General features: G+C 41.4%; 1 protein-coding gene across 3 annotated transcripts; it reads left to right on the forward strand.

Moving 5' to 3' along the window:
* Positions 1-567: 567 nt before the first annotated feature.
* Positions 568-18,710, forward strand: atr (ATR serine/threonine kinase). Of its 3 annotated transcripts, XM_067479423.1 has the most exons (48): positions 568-754; positions 886-977; positions 1,752-1,904; positions 2,058-2,965; positions 3,081-3,220; positions 3,632-3,808; positions 3,904-4,064; positions 4,172-4,324; positions 4,456-4,654; positions 4,746-5,002; positions 5,105-5,301; positions 5,477-5,577; positions 5,724-5,895; positions 6,049-6,204; positions 6,299-6,493; positions 6,798-6,893; positions 6,982-7,071; positions 7,180-7,275; positions 7,453-7,583; positions 8,301-8,444; positions 8,548-8,641; positions 8,736-8,861; positions 8,976-9,182; positions 9,535-9,648; positions 9,787-9,902; positions 10,157-10,277; positions 10,383-10,520; positions 10,595-10,766; positions 11,045-11,211; positions 11,299-11,463; positions 11,590-11,681; positions 11,828-11,919; positions 12,034-12,211; positions 12,335-12,520; positions 12,742-12,901; positions 13,160-13,339; positions 13,795-13,937; positions 14,073-14,170; positions 14,261-14,490; positions 14,783-14,917; positions 15,302-15,502; positions 15,694-15,837; positions 16,423-16,573; positions 16,704-16,860; positions 17,099-17,252; positions 17,398-17,549; positions 17,835-17,940; positions 18,033-18,710. In XM_067479423.1, exons 1-48 carry the CDS (start codon positions 702-704, stop codon positions 18,204-18,206), a joined length of 7,824 nt encoding a protein of 2,607 aa, XP_067335524.1. In that variant the 5' UTR covers positions 568-701; the 3' UTR covers positions 18,207-18,710. The 3 variants fall into 3 exon arrangements, 2 of the variants coding, with proteins under 2 accessions (XP_067335524.1, XP_067335525.1); XR_010911010.1 differs by lacking the exons at positions 16,704-16,860; positions 17,835-17,940; positions 18,033-18,710 and having other exon boundaries at positions 17,398-17,535; XM_067479424.1 differs by lacking the exons at positions 16,423-16,573; positions 16,704-16,860; positions 17,099-17,252; ... (1 more) ...; positions 17,835-17,940; positions 18,033-18,710 and having other exon boundaries at positions 15,302-15,549; positions 15,694-15,832.
* The last annotated feature ends 117 nt before the right edge of the window (positions 18,711-18,827 follow it).

Here is an 18,827-nt window from a genome sequence, read left to right on the forward strand (position 1 = left end):
CAGTATGCACTATTGTGCTATATTTACACGTGCACATAAACTCGTTTGCCACTTCATTAGGTGTCTGCTGTGAATTCTACTTTTACAAAGCTATATCTCAGTTATTAATTTGAAACTCGAGTAAGGGGGTCAAAACATCAGAACAACGTCCTTATATAATACAATCCTGTTCGACACCACCCAGAATTATCACCTTTCTGACAGTTTTAACTTAAAAACAGAGATATTTTAAACTTAAAAAAAATTATGGATTTCTTTAGATTGTACAGGTTTACCTGACAGGTGGCCAGTGAGTGTACACACTAACAAATCAAGAGTTTTGTTTAAGGTTGGATAGAATATGGAAAGCAATTCTCATTGAGGTATTGTATATTATATTAGCATATACACTTACAATAACAATATATAAAATATTATCAAACGTAATAAAACAAATTTGACAAAATATTAAATCAAAATATATTTTAATTGTAATTCAACACAAAATTCGCCAGGGGGCATAGTTTGTCTTTCGAGTTTATTTGTAGAAGTACTGACCCTCGGTGGCTACTGTATCAAAACAAAAACGTCATTTTGGAGCGAAAGTTTTCGAAACACCGGATAGATGTGACAGTGTCCCGGTCAAAACATATTGAACATATCCTTCGTATAATGTCGTAAAGAAGTTATTAAAATAGCTACACGGCAAGTCTTTGTAAAAAATGGAGGGACTGGAGATGTCCGCGATGATACCGGCTCTTCAGGAGTTAGCTAGGTGAGTAACCGGCTAAAGTCGGCTAAGAGTAGCGCTGTTAGCAGCTTGGCCAGGTTTGGACAGTTATTAATAACAGTCATATCAAATAAGTAAATTGTTAAGTAAATTTTCAACGTTGTTGATGTTTGCAGTGCCAGCGCGGCTGAATACGACCAGGCGGTGCAGAAACCTCGACAGATCCTCTGTCAGTTCATTGACAGGATACTCACTGACGTGGATGTTGGTAAGTTAGCAGTGCTGAGCAAAAACAGAGGGTGGATACACAACAGAAACATGTGGGTGCTTCTCCTGAAATCCACTCTCATCTCTGCAGTCTTGAGCATGTTAAGTTCCTGGTTGTTTTGACTGCGCCACAGCAACAACTGTTCAACCTCACGTCCGTATGCATTCTCATCACCATCTCGGATGAGGCGGATAACAGCTGTGTTGTCTGCAAACTTTAGTAGCTTGACAGTTGTGACGCTTGAGGTGCTGTCTATTGTGTAGAGAGAGAAAGGCAGAGGGGAGAGGACGCAGCCCTGAGGTGGGCAGGCACTGGTTTTCCGTATGCTGGATGTAACTTTTCTCATCCTTACCTGATGTGTTCTGTTGGTGAGGAATGTGCTGATCCACTGACAGATGGAGGGGGATACAGAGAGCTGGGAAAGTTTGGAGGACAGCATTTCTGGAGTCAGCTCCATTGATTTGTTGAAGATTAGTCAGAGTTGTTTTCTTCTACATTACCTTTGTAGAGGAGAGCTGTCATCGTACTGTCTTCTTTTTTCCCATTTTGTGAGTTGCTATTCAGGGGCTCTTCTTTCGATCAGTGCTAAGTTAGGTTTAGAGTTGTAAGTTTAAAATATTTTCCAGCTGACCTATTATTTTGGTTTCACTGTTTGTTTTTTACTCTCAATACTTTCTGTGAAATTACAGGCTCCCTTAGACCAATTCTGTATAGTCACTTTACGGCCACTTTTTAAACTCTGATTTATGGAACCGATTGTCTGTTTTCTTTCAGTTGCTCTGGGCCTGAACAAAAAGTCCAGTTCAGAGCCAGCCTGTGTGATGCTGCTGGACTTTGTGCAGCACATTATCAAATCCTCATCTCTGATGTTTGCCAACCCTGCCTGCCAGCCTGCTGAGTATCCAGAAACCACACAGAGCTGCAATGGTAGGACAAGCTTTTCAAAGTTTTGCCTTGTAAACATAATAATTTTTCATGAGTGGAAATTTAACAAACATTTCCATTTTCCCTGTATAATAATTGTGTCCTTTTCCTTTCCTCTGCTCCTCTGATGTCTCTATCAAACCTTCTGTGATTCAGACTTCAGTAAGTGGGTGGCCATGCGTTTGCTTCGTGTTGCAGCAGCTCCAGACTGTGACGTCATCCACGGGCGCGTCTCTGCTGTTCTATGCTCTTTACTTCACACTCTGAGAGTCAGGACACCGTTCATCTTCAGCCGCCTCACTCAGGATCTCATATTACTCGCCCAGGACCTCAGCAACATCCTGTCTGCCCACATTGCCACACTGGCTGGACATGGACACACTTTGGGCATTCACACACAGAGCCAATGGCCTGTAACACTAAAGGGCTTTAGTATTGCTCCCGGTTGTGCCTCCTCATACCTCACCCCTTCGCCTCTTGTTCTCTCCTCGCCTGCTGCCTTGGAGTCGCTGACTTCTGTGACTGTAAGAGTCATAACAAATGTCCTGAGAGGAGTGGTCTCTTGTCATTACCTGAGTGTGGCCTGGGAGACTGCTTGCTCCATCCTGGCCAATGGCAACACTAGGCTCAGGAAGAGCTCCATGATGATGCTGAGACAGCTGGTAGAGCTGGGAGGGTTTCCTGAGATGCAAGGACACAAGTTCTTCACAGCCTACTTGCAGTTGCTGGAAACACATTCGTACAAAGCAAACACACTCTTAGATGAGAATCAGCCCTATGAGGGCGAGCTGCTACACCTGACTCGCTGTGTGTTCCAGTCATCAGTTGCCTCTCGCACACGCTTTGAGCCCATCTATCTCTTGCCATTGTTTGAGTACATCTGTACTCTTGGAGGCGCAGGCTTGAAATTGGGGACAGAAGTTAATGAATCGCTCTGCTTCCTCTTCAGCTTTTTAGTATCTTTTACCCCATTTTATGGGAGTGAAGCACTGTTAAGAAGGCAGCGTGTCACAGAGGTCTGCAGGATGTTGGCCCACACCATTGGAGCCGAAAATCAAGCAGAGGTATGATTTGCTTTTCATCTTCTCTTTGAAATCTCTTTTTCTGCCTGCACAGTATTGAACACATTTTTTTTATTCATGCCATCTCCACACCATCTGTGGTGCTTGTGTTCTGCAGTGTGCAGAGGGATTTCTCCAAGCTGCCCTAAAGGCTGAGACCTGTATGGTGGTGCAGGAGTCAGGAGATGGAGAAACTGCTGCCAAGAAATTCTGCAAAGCTAACATCGGTTCAGTCAAAAAGACAACAAAAAATTCATGGTACATGGTATAAAGTCAACTCAGTGCGTGTGGTTATTTCTTAATTCTCTCACTTCTTTAAAACATTTATTGAAGAAAAGCAGAACTGTTGCTGTAGTGAAACAGTACAGAAATGTGATATCACAATAGTGTCCTGCAGTATGTTTATGTTGGACATAATGAAGAGCGTGATTTTTAAGTTTTTCCTTTTTGTTTTATAAACTACAAATTTTGAGTGAGGTTAGGCTGTTTTTAACTATAGCATTTTAGTTAGGTTTTCTAGCTGTATGATCAAAATTGGAAGATAATTTGAATCAAATGAAATATTCTCTGGCTCTAAAAGGGGTTAGTAAGAATTGCCAGTAAATCATAAATCAATACATCTGATTTTCTGTGAAACCTTAATAACCTTAAAGGATTTTGTGTCTTTAGTGAGTTGGACATGCGCGTTAGGAGCGAGGTTTGGGCTGTGGCAAACGGTCGACTAGAGGAGCTGTTGACCTTTTTGAACTCCGACTCTGCCCAACCTGAAACCACACTGACTTTGTCTGCTCTGAAGGGTCTGGCTGTTATTCTCCACCTGGCAGCCCTCTGCTCCTCTCCCATTAGGTACTACATACAGTACACTCATGTCTTCACTCTACTCCTTACAAAATATATTTTGGATTTAGTCACTCATTCTTTCTCTGTCTCCTTGTTAACAGTCCTTCTCTCCTCTGGGTGCCCTCTGAGACTCTGGGCAGGGCTCTGAAGAGCTGTCAGTCAGTTTTAGAAGGAAACTCTCAAGCTATCACAAACCAGAAATACTTTCAGTCTGCTGTTCAGACCACTATCGGGGTCCTTGACTCTATATTGTACCTGACAAGTAAGGATTTACACACATGCACAGTACACATTAAATTCAAAATCAGCCCCCAAAACACATCCATTTAAATTCAGTAAAAAACTTCTTGCGTGTTTGTGTGAATATAGTGAGCAGCATGAGTGAAGATGGACTCCAGCGGCCTGTGTGTGCTCTTTTATCTCTTCCCTGGGTGTGTGAGAACAAGTCTACCTCAGCCTATAAAAGTTCCGGGTTCCCCTCTTGGCTTTCTGCTTTGGCTCAGAGACTCAGCTTCTGTTACTGTGAGTTTTACAGTTGCATCACTACAGCGGACTCAAAAATGTTTAACAGTCACTTAAGTATTCGTATTTCTAAAAGAATTCACCAAACCACAGTATCACTGTAAAACTTCTGGATCAACTTGTCTTTTCAGCACCTGAGATCCAGGCAGCCTCTGTGTCGCTGCTGGCCCTCCTGCATCGAGGCGTGTGTGAGACGTGGCGTGTGTGTGTTTTTTCCAAAGCACTGCAGAGTCCAGATGAGGTTTTGAGAGCGGCAGCAGTCAGGGCCTGCCCTATTCTTCTTCACAACCTAGGAAACACACACCACAACCTCATCAGCACTACCCTGCTGTACGTACACTCTCACCTCAAGAAAATGTTGCTTTCAGTTTTCAAATTTTATTGTAAATGGTATTTCGTTGTATAAGTCAGGTATTTGCAGTTCTAGGTTGGAGGACAGTTCAGAGCAGGTGAAGACCGAGCTTGCCAGGATCATCGGTCAGCTGAGCTGTATCCAGTCAGAGCTCTCCCACCTCAGTGTCACCCACACACAGCCCACTTGTCTTCCCAAAATCCTCTGTCTTTCAATCTGCCTTTCGACAGAGCATGCTGGAAACACTTTTCCATCCCTCGGCTTGTCTGTTGTAAGACCCTTTCTGCCGATGCTCAGACAACAATCACCAAGTAGTGTTAAACAAGGTATTTGGGGATTTTTTTTTAATGTGTTCTTCTATGATGAGCTAAGGCCAATCTTCCTGTGTTCCATTAATTTACAGTATTGTATTTATTCCACTGTCCCAGCTTTCCTAGAAGCTCTGCCTCACCTCTGCCAGCACGTCAATCTGGTAGTTGGAGACAGCGACTCCCGGGCAGTTCTCTGTGCTCTGATTAGTCTAATGGAGGATTCAGATCCCGCAGTCAGATTACGGTTCAGCCAGTCAGTTCGTTTCCTGCTTACAGAGACCAGCAGAAACTCAGAGCGGGGATCCCTAAGCGAGGTGAGCAGTTTCAATGGTAAAACTCAAATCTGTTCTTTCCGAAAGAAAATGCAGTATTATAATAGTCTGCAAAATGTCACTTCATGGATTACGATTCAAAGTATAACTTTCTTCCCTAAAACCATTATCACATCATGGCTTATGTCAGTTTCTATGTTTCATTTTGCTTTTCCAGCTTCTTGTCGCACGTCTTAAGGAGGCATTCAACAACGCTAAACTCAACAGAGATGACATCCTGCGCAACACTCTCATCCTGACCACTGGAGAGATTGGCAGGTAGAGATTTCCTTGGATATTTGTTCATTTTCTAAGTTCTGTATGCTACTGCATCTAAATGATTCAGTCCCATGGTTTTGAAAAGAGCTTTCTCAATGACAATTTTGGTTGAATTCATTTTTTTTTATAATCTCTCCTCCTGTCAGAGCATCTCAGGGTAATTTGGTGTCGTTTTCTCTGCTGAGGCTACTGCACTGCTTGCTGTCCAAGTCATCAACAGTATCTGTAGCTGCCTACACTCAAATTAGAGCTCTGGCCACTGCAAAAGGCCTTAAACTACAGACCCTCTTCAGTCAGTACAAGAACCCTATATGTCAGGTATTCCTTTTGTTTTAAATCTGCTGTTGAAAAGATTTTTGCTCCCCATTCTATACTATCATGAATAATAAGTCCACTTGGTTATTGTTAATGTTTTTGTTAACATTACACGTGTTCGTATGCTTGTGTGTAATCCTGCCTTTCTGTATGTAGTTCCTGGTGGAGTCACTGCACTCACGTCATGCATCGGCCCTGCGGAGCACACCAGATCAGGGCAAGGAATCAGTCAATCAGAGAGAGCTGGCTTTGGACATTCTGGCTCAGATTGCACATGCTTTTGATTTCCCAGATCTCCATCGCTTTCTAAGTGTACGTACGGGCAAACATGCAACTGCTTGCACAGGCACAAAATAACCACAACTGAGCATTTACTGTAGGTATGTTTGTTGACTTGTATATGTAGAGGACCCTCCAGGTGCTACTGCCCTACCTGGCAGCAAAAGCGAGCCCTACAGCATCTACGCTCATTCGTACGTTGGCCAATGAGCTGAAGGCAAACAGGAGAGAGATCCTCATCAACAACTTCAAGTACATCTTTAGCCATCTGGTCTGTTCTTGCACCAAGGAGGAGCTGGAGAGGGCTTTCCACTATCTACAGGTATCAACAATATTACTCTTTATCGCTTTAATTTGTTATTTCCTACATATTAAAGCCGCAATGAAGACAACAGTGTAACTACAGTATTGGTGCACTGTAAACATATTTTAACTTCTGGCTCATAAGTAATGAATTTACAGTATTTCTAGCATATGGGAGGTATCTACAAACAATGTGCTTCACCACAGTCAAAAATAAACTCTGTGTAGGGACAGAAATGTATAATAAGGTTGGGCAGCTGGTCGAGGTTGAGAGTATTATTCAAACAGGACAGTCTGACATCTTCTCTGGCTTGCTCCTCCAGAGTGAGACCGAGATTGAACTGGGCTCTCTGCTAAGGCAAGACTTCCAGGGTCTTCACAACGAACTGCTGCTGCGCCTGGGAGAGCACTACCAACAGGTCGCCACACATAATTACAAATAAGTTTTTCAGTAAATACAATTTACTTTGTGGTTTAAAACTAGTTATGGTTTACATTTCTGTCTAGGTATTTAATGGTCTGGCAATCCTTGCCTCGTTTGCATCCAATGATGACCCATACCAGGGTCCCAGAGACAACACCACCCCAGAACGAATGGTAAATGTCAAAGTTTAATGCAGTTTTAGAGCTTTATCTTATGCTTTGTCTAAGTAGTTTTTACCTTGCTCCTCTTTTTTAAACTTTTGTTTTTCACTTGTGTGACAGGCAGACTACCTTCAGCCAAAGCTGCTGGGAATTCTTGCCTTCTTCAACATGCAGCTGCTCAGCTCCAGTGCAGGAGAAAAAGACCGCAAGAAGCTGGTGAGTCATAAAAAAGTCATTTCATAACTCCTCTTTAAGAATGTGTAGTTTTGTGTAGAGTCTTCACATACCCACTGTTGTTGGTCAACATCAGCCAGTGAAAGAAAAAAGTAAGATTTTTGTCAGTGTTGCTTCTTCACTACAGCTCAGCGTTTGTGTCTGCTTGTTTCTGTGCAGGCACTGACTAGTGTGATGGCCCTAATGCGACTGATGGGGTCCAAACACATCAGCTCGGTCAGAGTGAAGATGATGACAACATTGCGCACTGGCCTTCGATACAGAGAGGATTTTCCTCTGCTCTGCTGCCAGTCAGTACACACTTTTAACACTTTAAGGTCTTAAGAAAACATCAGTGGTATGTTTCTGCTGTAATTTTTTTTATATTTAAATAGTTTGTTTGTGAATGCACATGCTAAATTTTGGTACAGACATACCTGAACTGGACCACCGAATGACTGACAGATACTGTAGCAAATGTTTACCCACCTAAGGGATACAAACAAAAACAGTCTCAGCTGCGTTGTCATGTGCTTTTATTGTTCGACAAGGAAAACTAAGTTCTCACTGAGTGCCCCTCAACGTCCTGTCTTCTCCCTTCTTATACAAACTTACACACTATGTTCTTTATTTCTTGCAAATGTCTGTTTGCAAGAAATAAAGTCTGTTTGTTTCTTGCAAATCTTCTGTTCTACTTTTAGAAAAAGGGCAAGTGTAGTTAATGAATGAATTTTAACCCATATCCTTCTCTGTCTTCACCTACTTTAAAAGGCATGTTTCATATTTTATATTTCAAGCATAAATTCATATATCCTTTTGCTGTCACCTATACCAATCCTGTACTCAAACTCAACTATGGTACCTACTAATATAACCATGTCTATCTATAAATATATTTAACCTTCTTTATCTTTGTTAGATGACAGAGTGACAAAACATACTTTGCGTTACTCATTCATTCACTCTCTGACATCAGCCACAGCTTATCCTCCTGACTTTGTGTTATCTATCTGATTCTGTGTGGTCAGAACGTGGGAGTGTTTTGTGAGGAGTGTTGAGCCTGCACACCTGGGCCCTCTACTGAGTCATGTGATTGTTGCGCTCCTCCCATTGATTCCTCTGCAACCCAAAGAAACATCAGCTATAATCCGCTTTCTGATACTGGACAACCGGTAAGACACACAGAGACAAATGCTAAACTGTGAAATACTGTAGTTCTTAAGATAGCTTGCTTTTACCTAAGAGCAGTGATCTAATGCAGTCAGTCTATCACAGGGAAGAAGTCAACGACTACCTTCATGAGATATACTTCTTACCAGATCACCCTGAACTGAAAGACATTCATACAGTTCTGCAGGACTACAAGAAGGTCAGCACAGACACAGTGTATGAGGTTGAGACTTTAAAGGATATTGGTTGATGCTGTAATGATGGAAATATGCTTTTGTTTTTCTTACAACCAGCTGACGAACAGCAGCAGTGACCTGGCCGCAGTACTGCAGCTCTCTATGAGAGCAGTCCAGCATGAGAACGTAGATGTCAGGATTCATGCCCTGACCAGCCTCAGGGACATGATGCACAGCAACCAGGTACGCACACCCCGTTGGATGAAGTGCAGTCAAAGCTCATCTCATTAGGTCCCTTGCATCTAAACCTAACCATATACTTTACTGTAAGCATCATGTGTATGTTTTGGACTGTAGGAGTGGCTGCTGAGGCAGGTGTGTGCTAGTGAGGCTGTGGAGCCGGTCATCTCTAACCTGGTGTCGGTGCTGTTGAAGGGCTGCCAGGACTCATCCCCAGAAGCTAGGCTCCTTTGTGGTGAGTGTCTGGGGGAGTTGGGGGCTGTGGATCCTGGACGTCTGGACCTGTCACGCACGCAATCCCATGGTGACCGCAACAACTTTGTGGTAAGCAAGGCCAGAAAAAAAGCTGTGAATTTGAATACATTATCTAAATATGGCCACTAGAACAATATGCAGATGAAAGAAGAAGTCTAACAAATGGATAGTTTTACATAATGTATAGTTTACATTTTCTTAACTTTAATTAAAAAAAACAACAATGATGAAGCTGCTAGTGGTTCCGTGTTTTGCCCAAGGATATTTCAACGTGAACAGCAGGAACTACTGCTGACCCTTTTGTTAGTGTATCTTATCACTCACTCTTGTGATGACACTTCATTTCATCTCATCTCATTTCATCTTAACTCATCTCCAAAAATGTAAATGTAATTTTATTTTATTTTTTCCTGTTTGACAGAGTGGAGTCGATGATCCTAACTTTGCCTACGACCTGCTGACTGCACTGACCAGAACATTCCTGGCTTATGCTGACGATGTGAGAGCACAGGACTCAGCTGCTTATGCAATTCAGGTACAAAATCACACACACTCACTCTGCACCTTGAACAGCTTTCATTTGTGTGTGCCTTCCTCTCACTCTTTTTTTTTTGTTTGTTTTTTCCTTCCCACTTATGTATCTGTTTGCTGATGGGCTTTCATGTGCCTGCAGGAGCTGTTGTCCATCTTTGAGTGCCGCGAGGGTCGAACTGACTCACCAGGCCGCCGTCTGTGGAGGAGATTCCCAGAGCAGATACAAGAAATACTGGAACCACATCTCAACAGCAGGTATTCGTGTTTATACACATGTGGAAACACACATAATCTACCATTCTAGCCATAACATTCAATAGAACAAATCTCTCCAGTTTTTTTTCCTAGGTTTTTTTTTCATCCTTTCTTCTTTTTCTTCTCTCTTTCTTTCTTTTTTACTTTGTTCACTCTCTTTAATTATCCTTCCATCTTTATTTTCATTGATTGTTTCTCCCTCTACGTTTTCCCTTCTTACCTTCTCTCTTTCACTCCACTACATCTGTCTTTAGGTATAAGAGCAGTCAGAAGGCAGTGAACTGGTCTAAACTGAAGAAGCCAGTGTACCTAAGCAACAGAGGTAGCAAGTTTTCTGACTGGTCAGCCACCTGGGCTGGATACCTCATTAGCAAGGTTAGCTGAGAGCAACTTGAATTCAGTAGAAACACAATTTTGCCTTAAAGAAATTAACTTGTCTTTCAACTCAGGGACTTTAGGAGCTGGTTTTGTGTGTTTCAGGTGAGGCATGAGCTGGCAAGCAAAGTGTTCACCTGCTGTAGTTTCATCATCAAACATGACTACAAAGTTACAATTTATCTGCTGCCTCATATTCTGCTCTACATGCTGCTAGGCTGCACACCTCAAGAGCAACAGGAGGTGAGGACATGTCTGTACTCTCATGCATAAACTAAAAAAAGATGAACTAGCAATAATAAGATATTTTTATGTAGGTAACAGAGGAAATGCTGGCTGTGTTAAATGAGGGCAATGAAAGAGGAGAAGGTGGTGTCCAGGAGGCAGCTTCCACCCTGTCACAGCTCAGCACGCAGACTGTGTTCAGCATGTTGTCTCACCTCACACAGTGGAGCCGCCACATCCTCTCTTCCAAACCCAAACACAATGGTAAGAGACAGACCCCCAGCACTGTATATTGCTTACATCATTAACGTATTAAAATAATTTACCCTAATTTGTTAAAAGATATAAATCTCTGTAATCACAAGTTGAGTGCTGTGTCTTGATAAATTGCTAAAAATCAACTGGGCAATAAAAACATTAAAATAGAGTTTCTTATAAGTTTAGGCATTTGTGTTCCTCTTGTTTGTAAATGCCCGCGTCCTAGTTGTTTATTAACCTGCATCATCACTAATGTGTCATCAAAATGGCTTGTGTTGTTCAAGAGAGTGGGGAGTATCAGCGTGTGGTGGCCTTCCTGAAGGGTATTCCACAGGACGTTCTTGCCAAGGCATCTCTGCGGTCCAAAGCGTACACTCGTGCACTCATGCACTTCGAAGCTTACATCTTAGAAATCAAAGAGAACATCCAGGACCATCTTACTTTTTTGCAGGTTACTCTAGTGCTATATATAAATCTGTTTAAAGCTGTAAAAGTTGTTTCTGAACAGAAGCTGCAGCTTTCTGACTTGCTGTTGCAGACATTGTATGCAGCGATGCATGAGCCTGATGGAGTGAGGGGGGTCAACGCCCTGAGGAGGGAAGAGCCATCGCTTAGGGAACAGATACTGGAGCATGAGAGCATTGGCCTGCTCCGAGACGCCACTGCCTGCTACGACCGAGCCATACAGTTGGAGTCAGACCAGGTTAAACATTTATATTCGTGTTTGCACAAGAATAAAATATCAGTGTGTGCTCTCAGCCGTTACTTTTACTGTGATGTATCTTTCTCGACTTACTTTTGATCATTTTTATTGTATCTTTGTGTACAGATTGGTCACTATCATGGGGTGATGACCTCTATGCTCGGCCTGGGACAGCTGTCCACAGTCATTACCCAGGTCAATGGAGTATTGGCCAACAAGTGAGACATAAACATATATCATGCCCAAAATTCCGCACTAATTGTCCTATTTACGGGATGTTAATCAACACACATTCACGGACAGTTACACAGTTGTTTTTAGCTGACTGAAGTTCAGCTGAACTGAGCTCTGTGTTCACATTTAGGCCCCAGTGGAAGTCCGAGCTAAACACTTACAGAGTGGAGGCAGCCTGGAAGCTTGGAAAATGGGATCTGCTGGAGGATTACTTGAGTTCAGGTAAACAAAACAGCCAATGGTTATGTAAAATGAGTATTTATCATTAGTAATGGGATTTTCCACACAAGACAAGACAACAATAGCCCTGTTATTGTACTTCTCTTATATCTTCAGACCGTCAGTCCTGTACCTGGGGTGTGCAGCTTGGTCAGTTGCTGCTGTCGGCTAAGAAACAGGACACTAAGACTTTCTATGAGAAGCTGAAGCTTGTCAGAAAGGAACAAGTTGTCCCTCTGTCTGCAGCCAGTTATGAGTGTGGAACCTACCAAAGAGGATATGAGTATATTGTCAGGTCTGTGTATTGTTTGCTTTTTGGACTCAGTATCAGTTTGAATTATGTTTGTCTTTTAGAGTTGATTCCTTGGCATCAGTAACAATACCTGATTCTAATTCTAAAAACTATGTCTCTGTGTAGGCTCCACATGCTCAGCGAGTTAGAGCACACTTTAACAGGACTACAGAAGCAGTGGGAAAGCTCTGCCCCCAGTCTGAGCCAGCTGCCTCCTCATTGGTCAGATCGACTTGAGATGACCCAGAATTCCTTTAGAGCCAAGGAGCCAATCTTGGCACTGCGTCGGGCACTGTTCAGCCTGGGATCACAGTAAGACTATACAATGATCTTCAGGCACAAAGACACGCATCACACCTCTTGACTAAATTAAGGTGCCTGAAAACCCTACAGGATGTTCTCCCAGCATTACATCCCACAACATTTTTCTTTATTATATTATCCAAGGGATGTCTGAATGCCTGAACGAAAACAGTGTTAGCCAGTTATCCAAGTCGAGACAACGACTCCAGCAACTCATGTTTGATTTGCAGGCCTGTGTGTCAGGAGTTGGTGGGGGAGTGCTGGCTGCAGAGTTCCAGAGTGGCGAGGAAGGCAGGACACCACCAGACTGCCTTTAACGCCCTTCTGAATGCAGATAACACAAATCTGGCCGAGCTGGTCACGGAAAAGGCCAAGTGGCTTTGGTCTAAGGTATAATTAGGCTTGAATTCAACCAATTGATGATTAAAATGTCTCAAAATTAAAATCTCAGTTGCTCCCTTGTGTGTTGTTTTGCCAGCTGTGATTAGCAAACAAACAATTGTACATATTATTGGTGTCAGCCGCAGTAGTTTTTTTTTTCTTATTAATAGATTTTTTTTAGCTTAAGAAATTAAATTTCATGCATAATATACACAAACGTAATTACAAGACAACACTAATAAAATCTTTTATACTTTTTGTCATCAGGGTGATGTACATCAGGCCCTGATTGTCCTTCAGAAGGGTGTTGCTCAGTGTTTTCCAGATGATCAACCCCTAACGGACCCTCGGAGCCTGCAGATTAAAGGGAAGGCAATGCTGCTGGTGGGCCGCTTCATGGAGGAGACAGCCAACTTTGAGTCAAATGCCATCATGAAGGCATACAAGGTAATATAATATCAGGTATTATACTTGTAGAGGGAGCAAACCCATTGTCAAGATCATTGGCTTTCGGCTTGTCCCTTCAGGGGTCTCCACAGCACAATGTGTTCCCCATGTTGATTTGGCATGAGTTTTTACTCCGGATGCCCTTCCTGTCACAACCCTTGCATGTTTATCTGGCCTTGGGACCGGCACCAAGGTAGCACTTGGTGGCTGGGGGGGGGCAACCCTGGTGGTGATTCAATCCTGTGACCTTCTTTATCCCGATGCAAGATAACTATTTGGTCTGCCTATTTTAAAAAAAAAGGATGGATAGATATTTTACACAATCTTCTGACATTGTATAGAACAATTTTTAGCATGTAATAAATTCATTCTTAAAGGTAACATCAGTCACTTCAAACAATGAGTGAAAAACTAGTTACAACCCTACTATAAAGTGTATGTGTTGTGTTTTTCAGGATGTGACCAACCTTCTGCCTGAGTGGGAGGATGGAAACTTCTACCTGGCTAAATACTATGACAAAGTGATGCCAATGGTGACTGATAACAAGCTAGAGAAACAGGGGAACCTCATTCGTTACATTGTTACGTATTTTGGAAAGTAAGGACAGAGTTATTGCTCACTGCTGATACGCTCCAGTCTATGATCAAACCTAAGCAAATGCTTTTGTAGCTTATGTTTGATAGCTCTTTAGTTTTTACATCCACTATTTAAAATCAATTGTCTCTCCCTCAGAGCCCTGCAGTTTGGAAATCAGTACATCTACCAGGCCATGCCTCGCATGTTGTCCCTCTGGCTGGATTTTGGAGCCAAAGTGTGTGAATGCGAGAAAGGTAGGTGGCCAGTATTCGGTCGGTCTAAAATAAGGATTACGTTATGCCTTATTATAATCCAAATTCTACCCATACCTCACTCCACTACAGCTGGGCGACCAGACAGACAGATGCGACAGGAGCTGGGGAAAATCAACACAGTTGTGAGCGAGCATTGTGCCAACTTGGCACCGTACCAGTTCTTGACTGCCTTCTCCCAGCTCATCTCCAGGGTGTGTCACTCTAGTGACGAGGTCTTCACCGTCCTCATGACCATCGTGGCAAAAGTCTTTCTGGCATACCCCCAACAGGCGATGTGGCTAATGACTGCTGTCTCCAAGGTATGTGCTCTTTATCTCTATGTGGGTTTCTGTATCCTTAGAAAACAATCAGGATTTTGTGTACTTAAAGTCTTTGAACTTTTTCTTCAGAATTCCTGCTTTAACTTTTTTTATGTCCTACCTCAGCTTTAAATATAATTTACATATTTTACATACTTTACATATTTGCAATCATTACAAATCCCACATACTATATTTAGTGTGATGAATGACCAGCAACTCACAAGACTATTACATTGCTTTTCTAAAAAAAAAAATCTCACCTGGTCTCCTGATACATTTGTTTTTCCAGTCTTCCTACCCCATGCGTGTGAACCGCTGTAATCAGATCCTTAAAAAAGCCATCAGTCTTAAACCGTCTCTGCAGAAATTCATCGGAGATGCCACCAAGTTGACTGACAAGCTGCTGGAGCTCTGCAACAAGCCGGTACATAAACAAATACATCCCTTTACATTAATATAAATAAAAGATACAACTGCAAGTTCAAATCAAATTTCTGATCTAAACATTTTTGTATCTATCTACTTTTATCTAAAAGATTTTATTTATTTTCAACAACTCTGTAATATTTGGTCATATGGATCATGCTATACAAGTGTTAAGTGTATGTTGTTTCACATTCAGTTTCAGTGTGGTGCCAAAACTTGAAAAATGAAAATAAATCTGTTCACATAGCATAAACACTCACTATGAAAACTTTAATATGAATGTGTTTCTAGTTAATAGTGCATTGATTGTCTTAAGGAAGAGTACAATAGTAGAGACACATCAAAACAAAGTATTAAATATGCTTCTGAATGTGTCCACCAGGTGGATAGTAACAGCGCCACCCTTAGCATGAGCGTTCACTTCAAGCAGCTGAAACGTCTAGTGGAGGAGCCAACCTTCAGCCAGGTCCTGATCCCGCTACAATCTGTCCTCATCCCTACACTGCCCTCAACAGGCGGAGAGAATACGCAGCATGATGCCTTCCCTGGACACTGGGCCTACCTAGATGGCTTTGAAGACACTGTAAGAGACAAGAAAGGAGGGCGTTGATGGTTGTCATTAATATCTGGGTAGGAACACGCCAAATGACACGTGTCCCACCCCTCAGGTTTAGACAGAGTTTTCAGAAGAAGAACCATCGTATAGCAACATGAAAGTCTGATTTTATGACCACAGAACTCATTTTTACAGTTTTATACTATGTGTGACCGTAGGTGGAGATCTTGGCGTCTTTACAGAAGCCTAAGAAGATAAGTTTGAAAGGATCAGATGGTCAGAGCTACACCATGATGTGTAAACCAAAAGATGACCTGAGGAAGGATTGTAGACTCATGGAGTTCAACTGCCTTATCAACAAGGTGTGTGTTACAACCCAAAAAAGAAAATGTATTTATCAGTTTATATATGTCAGTCCCTCTAAGCTCTCGCTATGTTGTGATCAGAACAATTATTTCAACAAACTCACTATGAATTCTCTGTGACCATGCAATCTTAAACATCATAAAAAACTTGCGTTACATTTTTTTTTTTTTCTTTTTAAGGTCTCACAAAATCAGGCGTTTTAGGCTACAACAACCACAGAAATGTCTGTAAAATCTTGGAGGGGCTCAGCAAATAGCAAATACTTTAGACACATTTCCACTAGATACATTATAATGATAAACTGTATATTGTGCATGTACAACAAAAGAAAATAGATGAAAAATATACATAAACTTTAATGAAATGTCATGTATGTTACTCAGTGTGAAAAGAGCGACTTTTATGAAAACTAAAAAAAAGTGGATTTCTTACAATTATTATTGTGAGCATATGTGTAGTTTACACCCTGTTAGATGTGAGTGTAGGTGATTATTCAAATTTTAATCTGAAAGACAAAACATAATCTTATGAAATGGTATGTTTCAGCGACGTGTTCATGCTTTCTGTGTGTGTTTATGTAGTGTCTACGTAAAGATGCTGAATCAAGACGGAGGGAGCTACACATCCGAACCTATGCTGTGATTCCCCTCAACGAGGAGTGTGGCATCATCGAATGGGTTAACAACACAGCTGGACTTCGACACATTCTTACCAAATTGTATAAAGAGAGAGGTATCCTCACACACGCAGCCGATAAGTAGAAACTGAAAAACATGAATAAATATTACAAGATCATTTATATATATATATATATATATATATATATATATATATATATATATATTTGTATCTATTTTTTTAGGTATCTACTTATCAGGTAAAGAGCTAAGGAAGTTTATTCTACCAAAGACTGCTCCATTTGAAGAGAAGCTACGAATCCACAAGGAGGTGCTGTGTGCTAGACATCCACCTGTCTTCCATGAGTGGTTCCTCAGGACTTTCCCTGACCCTACATCATGGTGCAATTCTCATGACATTATATTTACAATGGCAGCTGTTTCGTAAATTATGTCAGTAATCTTAGATGTGTGTCTTAATAAGTTACCACATTTGAAAGAAGCAGGCTCAGTTCTGGATTAAAAAAAAAAGGTTTTCTATTAAATTAAATGGATCAAGTTCAAGTTTAACATCAGTTAAGTCAACCATTATAAATTTAGAGTAAAGTACTCAAGTAAGATTGCTTTTGCGTGTTTACAGGTACAGCAGTCGTTCTGCATACTGTCGCTCTACTGCTGTGATGTCCATGGTGGGCTATATCCTAGGTTTGGGAGATCGCCATGGAGAAAACATCCTCTTTGACTCTTTTACCGGGGAATGTGTACATGTTGACTTCAACTGCCTCTTTAACAAGGTTTTTATGTCCCAGATTATCTTTAAATACTAGGACGTAATTTATTTATACATGAAGAAAGCGAAGAGAAATTGTCTTCAGTATTGTTTTCTGTCTTTTATTGTCTCCTGTCAAGCACTTTCTCATTTGTCTCCTTCTGCACCAGGGGGAGACATTTGATGTGCCTGAGGTTGTTCCTTTCCGACTGACCCAAAACATGGTCCATGCTATGGGACCCATGGGCACCGAAGGCCTCTTCAGACAGGCCTGTGAGGTCACCCTGAGATTAATGAGAGATCAGAGAGAGCCACTTATGAGGTACACACAAATTCTGTAAATGTGTTCATATATAAATATGAATGCCAACTAATCTATACACATATTATGGGGTAAATAAAAAAATAAATAAACTTAGAAAATGCTGTGCATAGATCAAGTTTACTATGTAGAGAGCTTAGATGACCTAGATCCGTAGTACATAATTATGTGACATGATGCTCATTGGAAAATGTATAATTTTACACAAATGGGTACAGTATCACTTTTTGTCTTGTCAAATGATGCCACTAAATTCAAATTTCTGTTTTTAATTTTACTTCCAAGTGTGCTTAAGACCTTTCTTCATGACCCACTGGTGGAGTGGAGCAAACAGGCCAAAGGACTATCAAAAACTCCGGCCAATGAGACTGGAGAGATAGTTAATGAAAAGGTCCGTGCAGTTCTTAACAGGTCTGATATAACCTATAAATGTCAACTTTTTGTTATTAATTTCACTATATTGTCCCTCTCCTTCTCTGCCAGGCTAAAACCCATGTGTGTGACATAGAGCAGCGTCTGCAGGGAGTGATCAAAAGCAGAAACAAAGTGCTGGGACTGCCTTTGTCTATAGAGGGACATGTACACTACCTCATACAGGAAGCCACAGATGACAAGCTGCTATGTCAGATGTATCTGGGCTGGGGGCCATACCTATAAATCACCAATCCACATCACGTTTTTAATTTAAAAAAAAAAAGAAAAACATTCCGAATGTTACAAGCACTTGTTTAAAGATGTATTTCATTTTCTCACAGCCAGCATTTGTGGCTTTGCTGTGCATTCTCTTGTAATTAAGGATGTTTATGACAATTTGATTTGTGGGAGAGTTGTTGTAAGAGGTGTGTGTCTTCTAATCTCTTAACCCACCTTGGAGTTGAGATCTTAGGCTGTCAGCTAATTGTTTTAATCCCCTCGGTTTTTCTCTTCATGCACACACCAAATGGTCCAGTCAGCGCGTGCACACACACACACACGCACACACATACACACACACTACATTTTTGCTTATGAAAGCCTTAGGAGTTTAAAGACACATGGGTGAGGATACCAGTATGAGGTAAAAAAGACTTTCTTTAAGTGAACAATATTTCTTTTGTTCAGTCATGGGTTCAATCAGAAGAGAACTGTATTTTTGATCATTAAATGTTTTTCTAGAGCTAATTGACTTGTGTTAAACCTTTCAGTAGGCTAATGGTCAACACTATGCTTTTGTTTTGAAAGGTCGCAATCGGAAGGTGTAATATACTTTCAAGACCTTCATTCAGATTTGTCGTTTTT

This window comes from Channa argus, chromosome 16 (genome assembly GCF_033026475.1).
Source record: "Channa argus isolate prfri chromosome 16, Channa argus male v1.0, whole genome shotgun sequence".
NCBI lineage: Eukaryota > Metazoa > Chordata > Actinopteri > Anabantiformes > Channidae > Channa > Channa argus.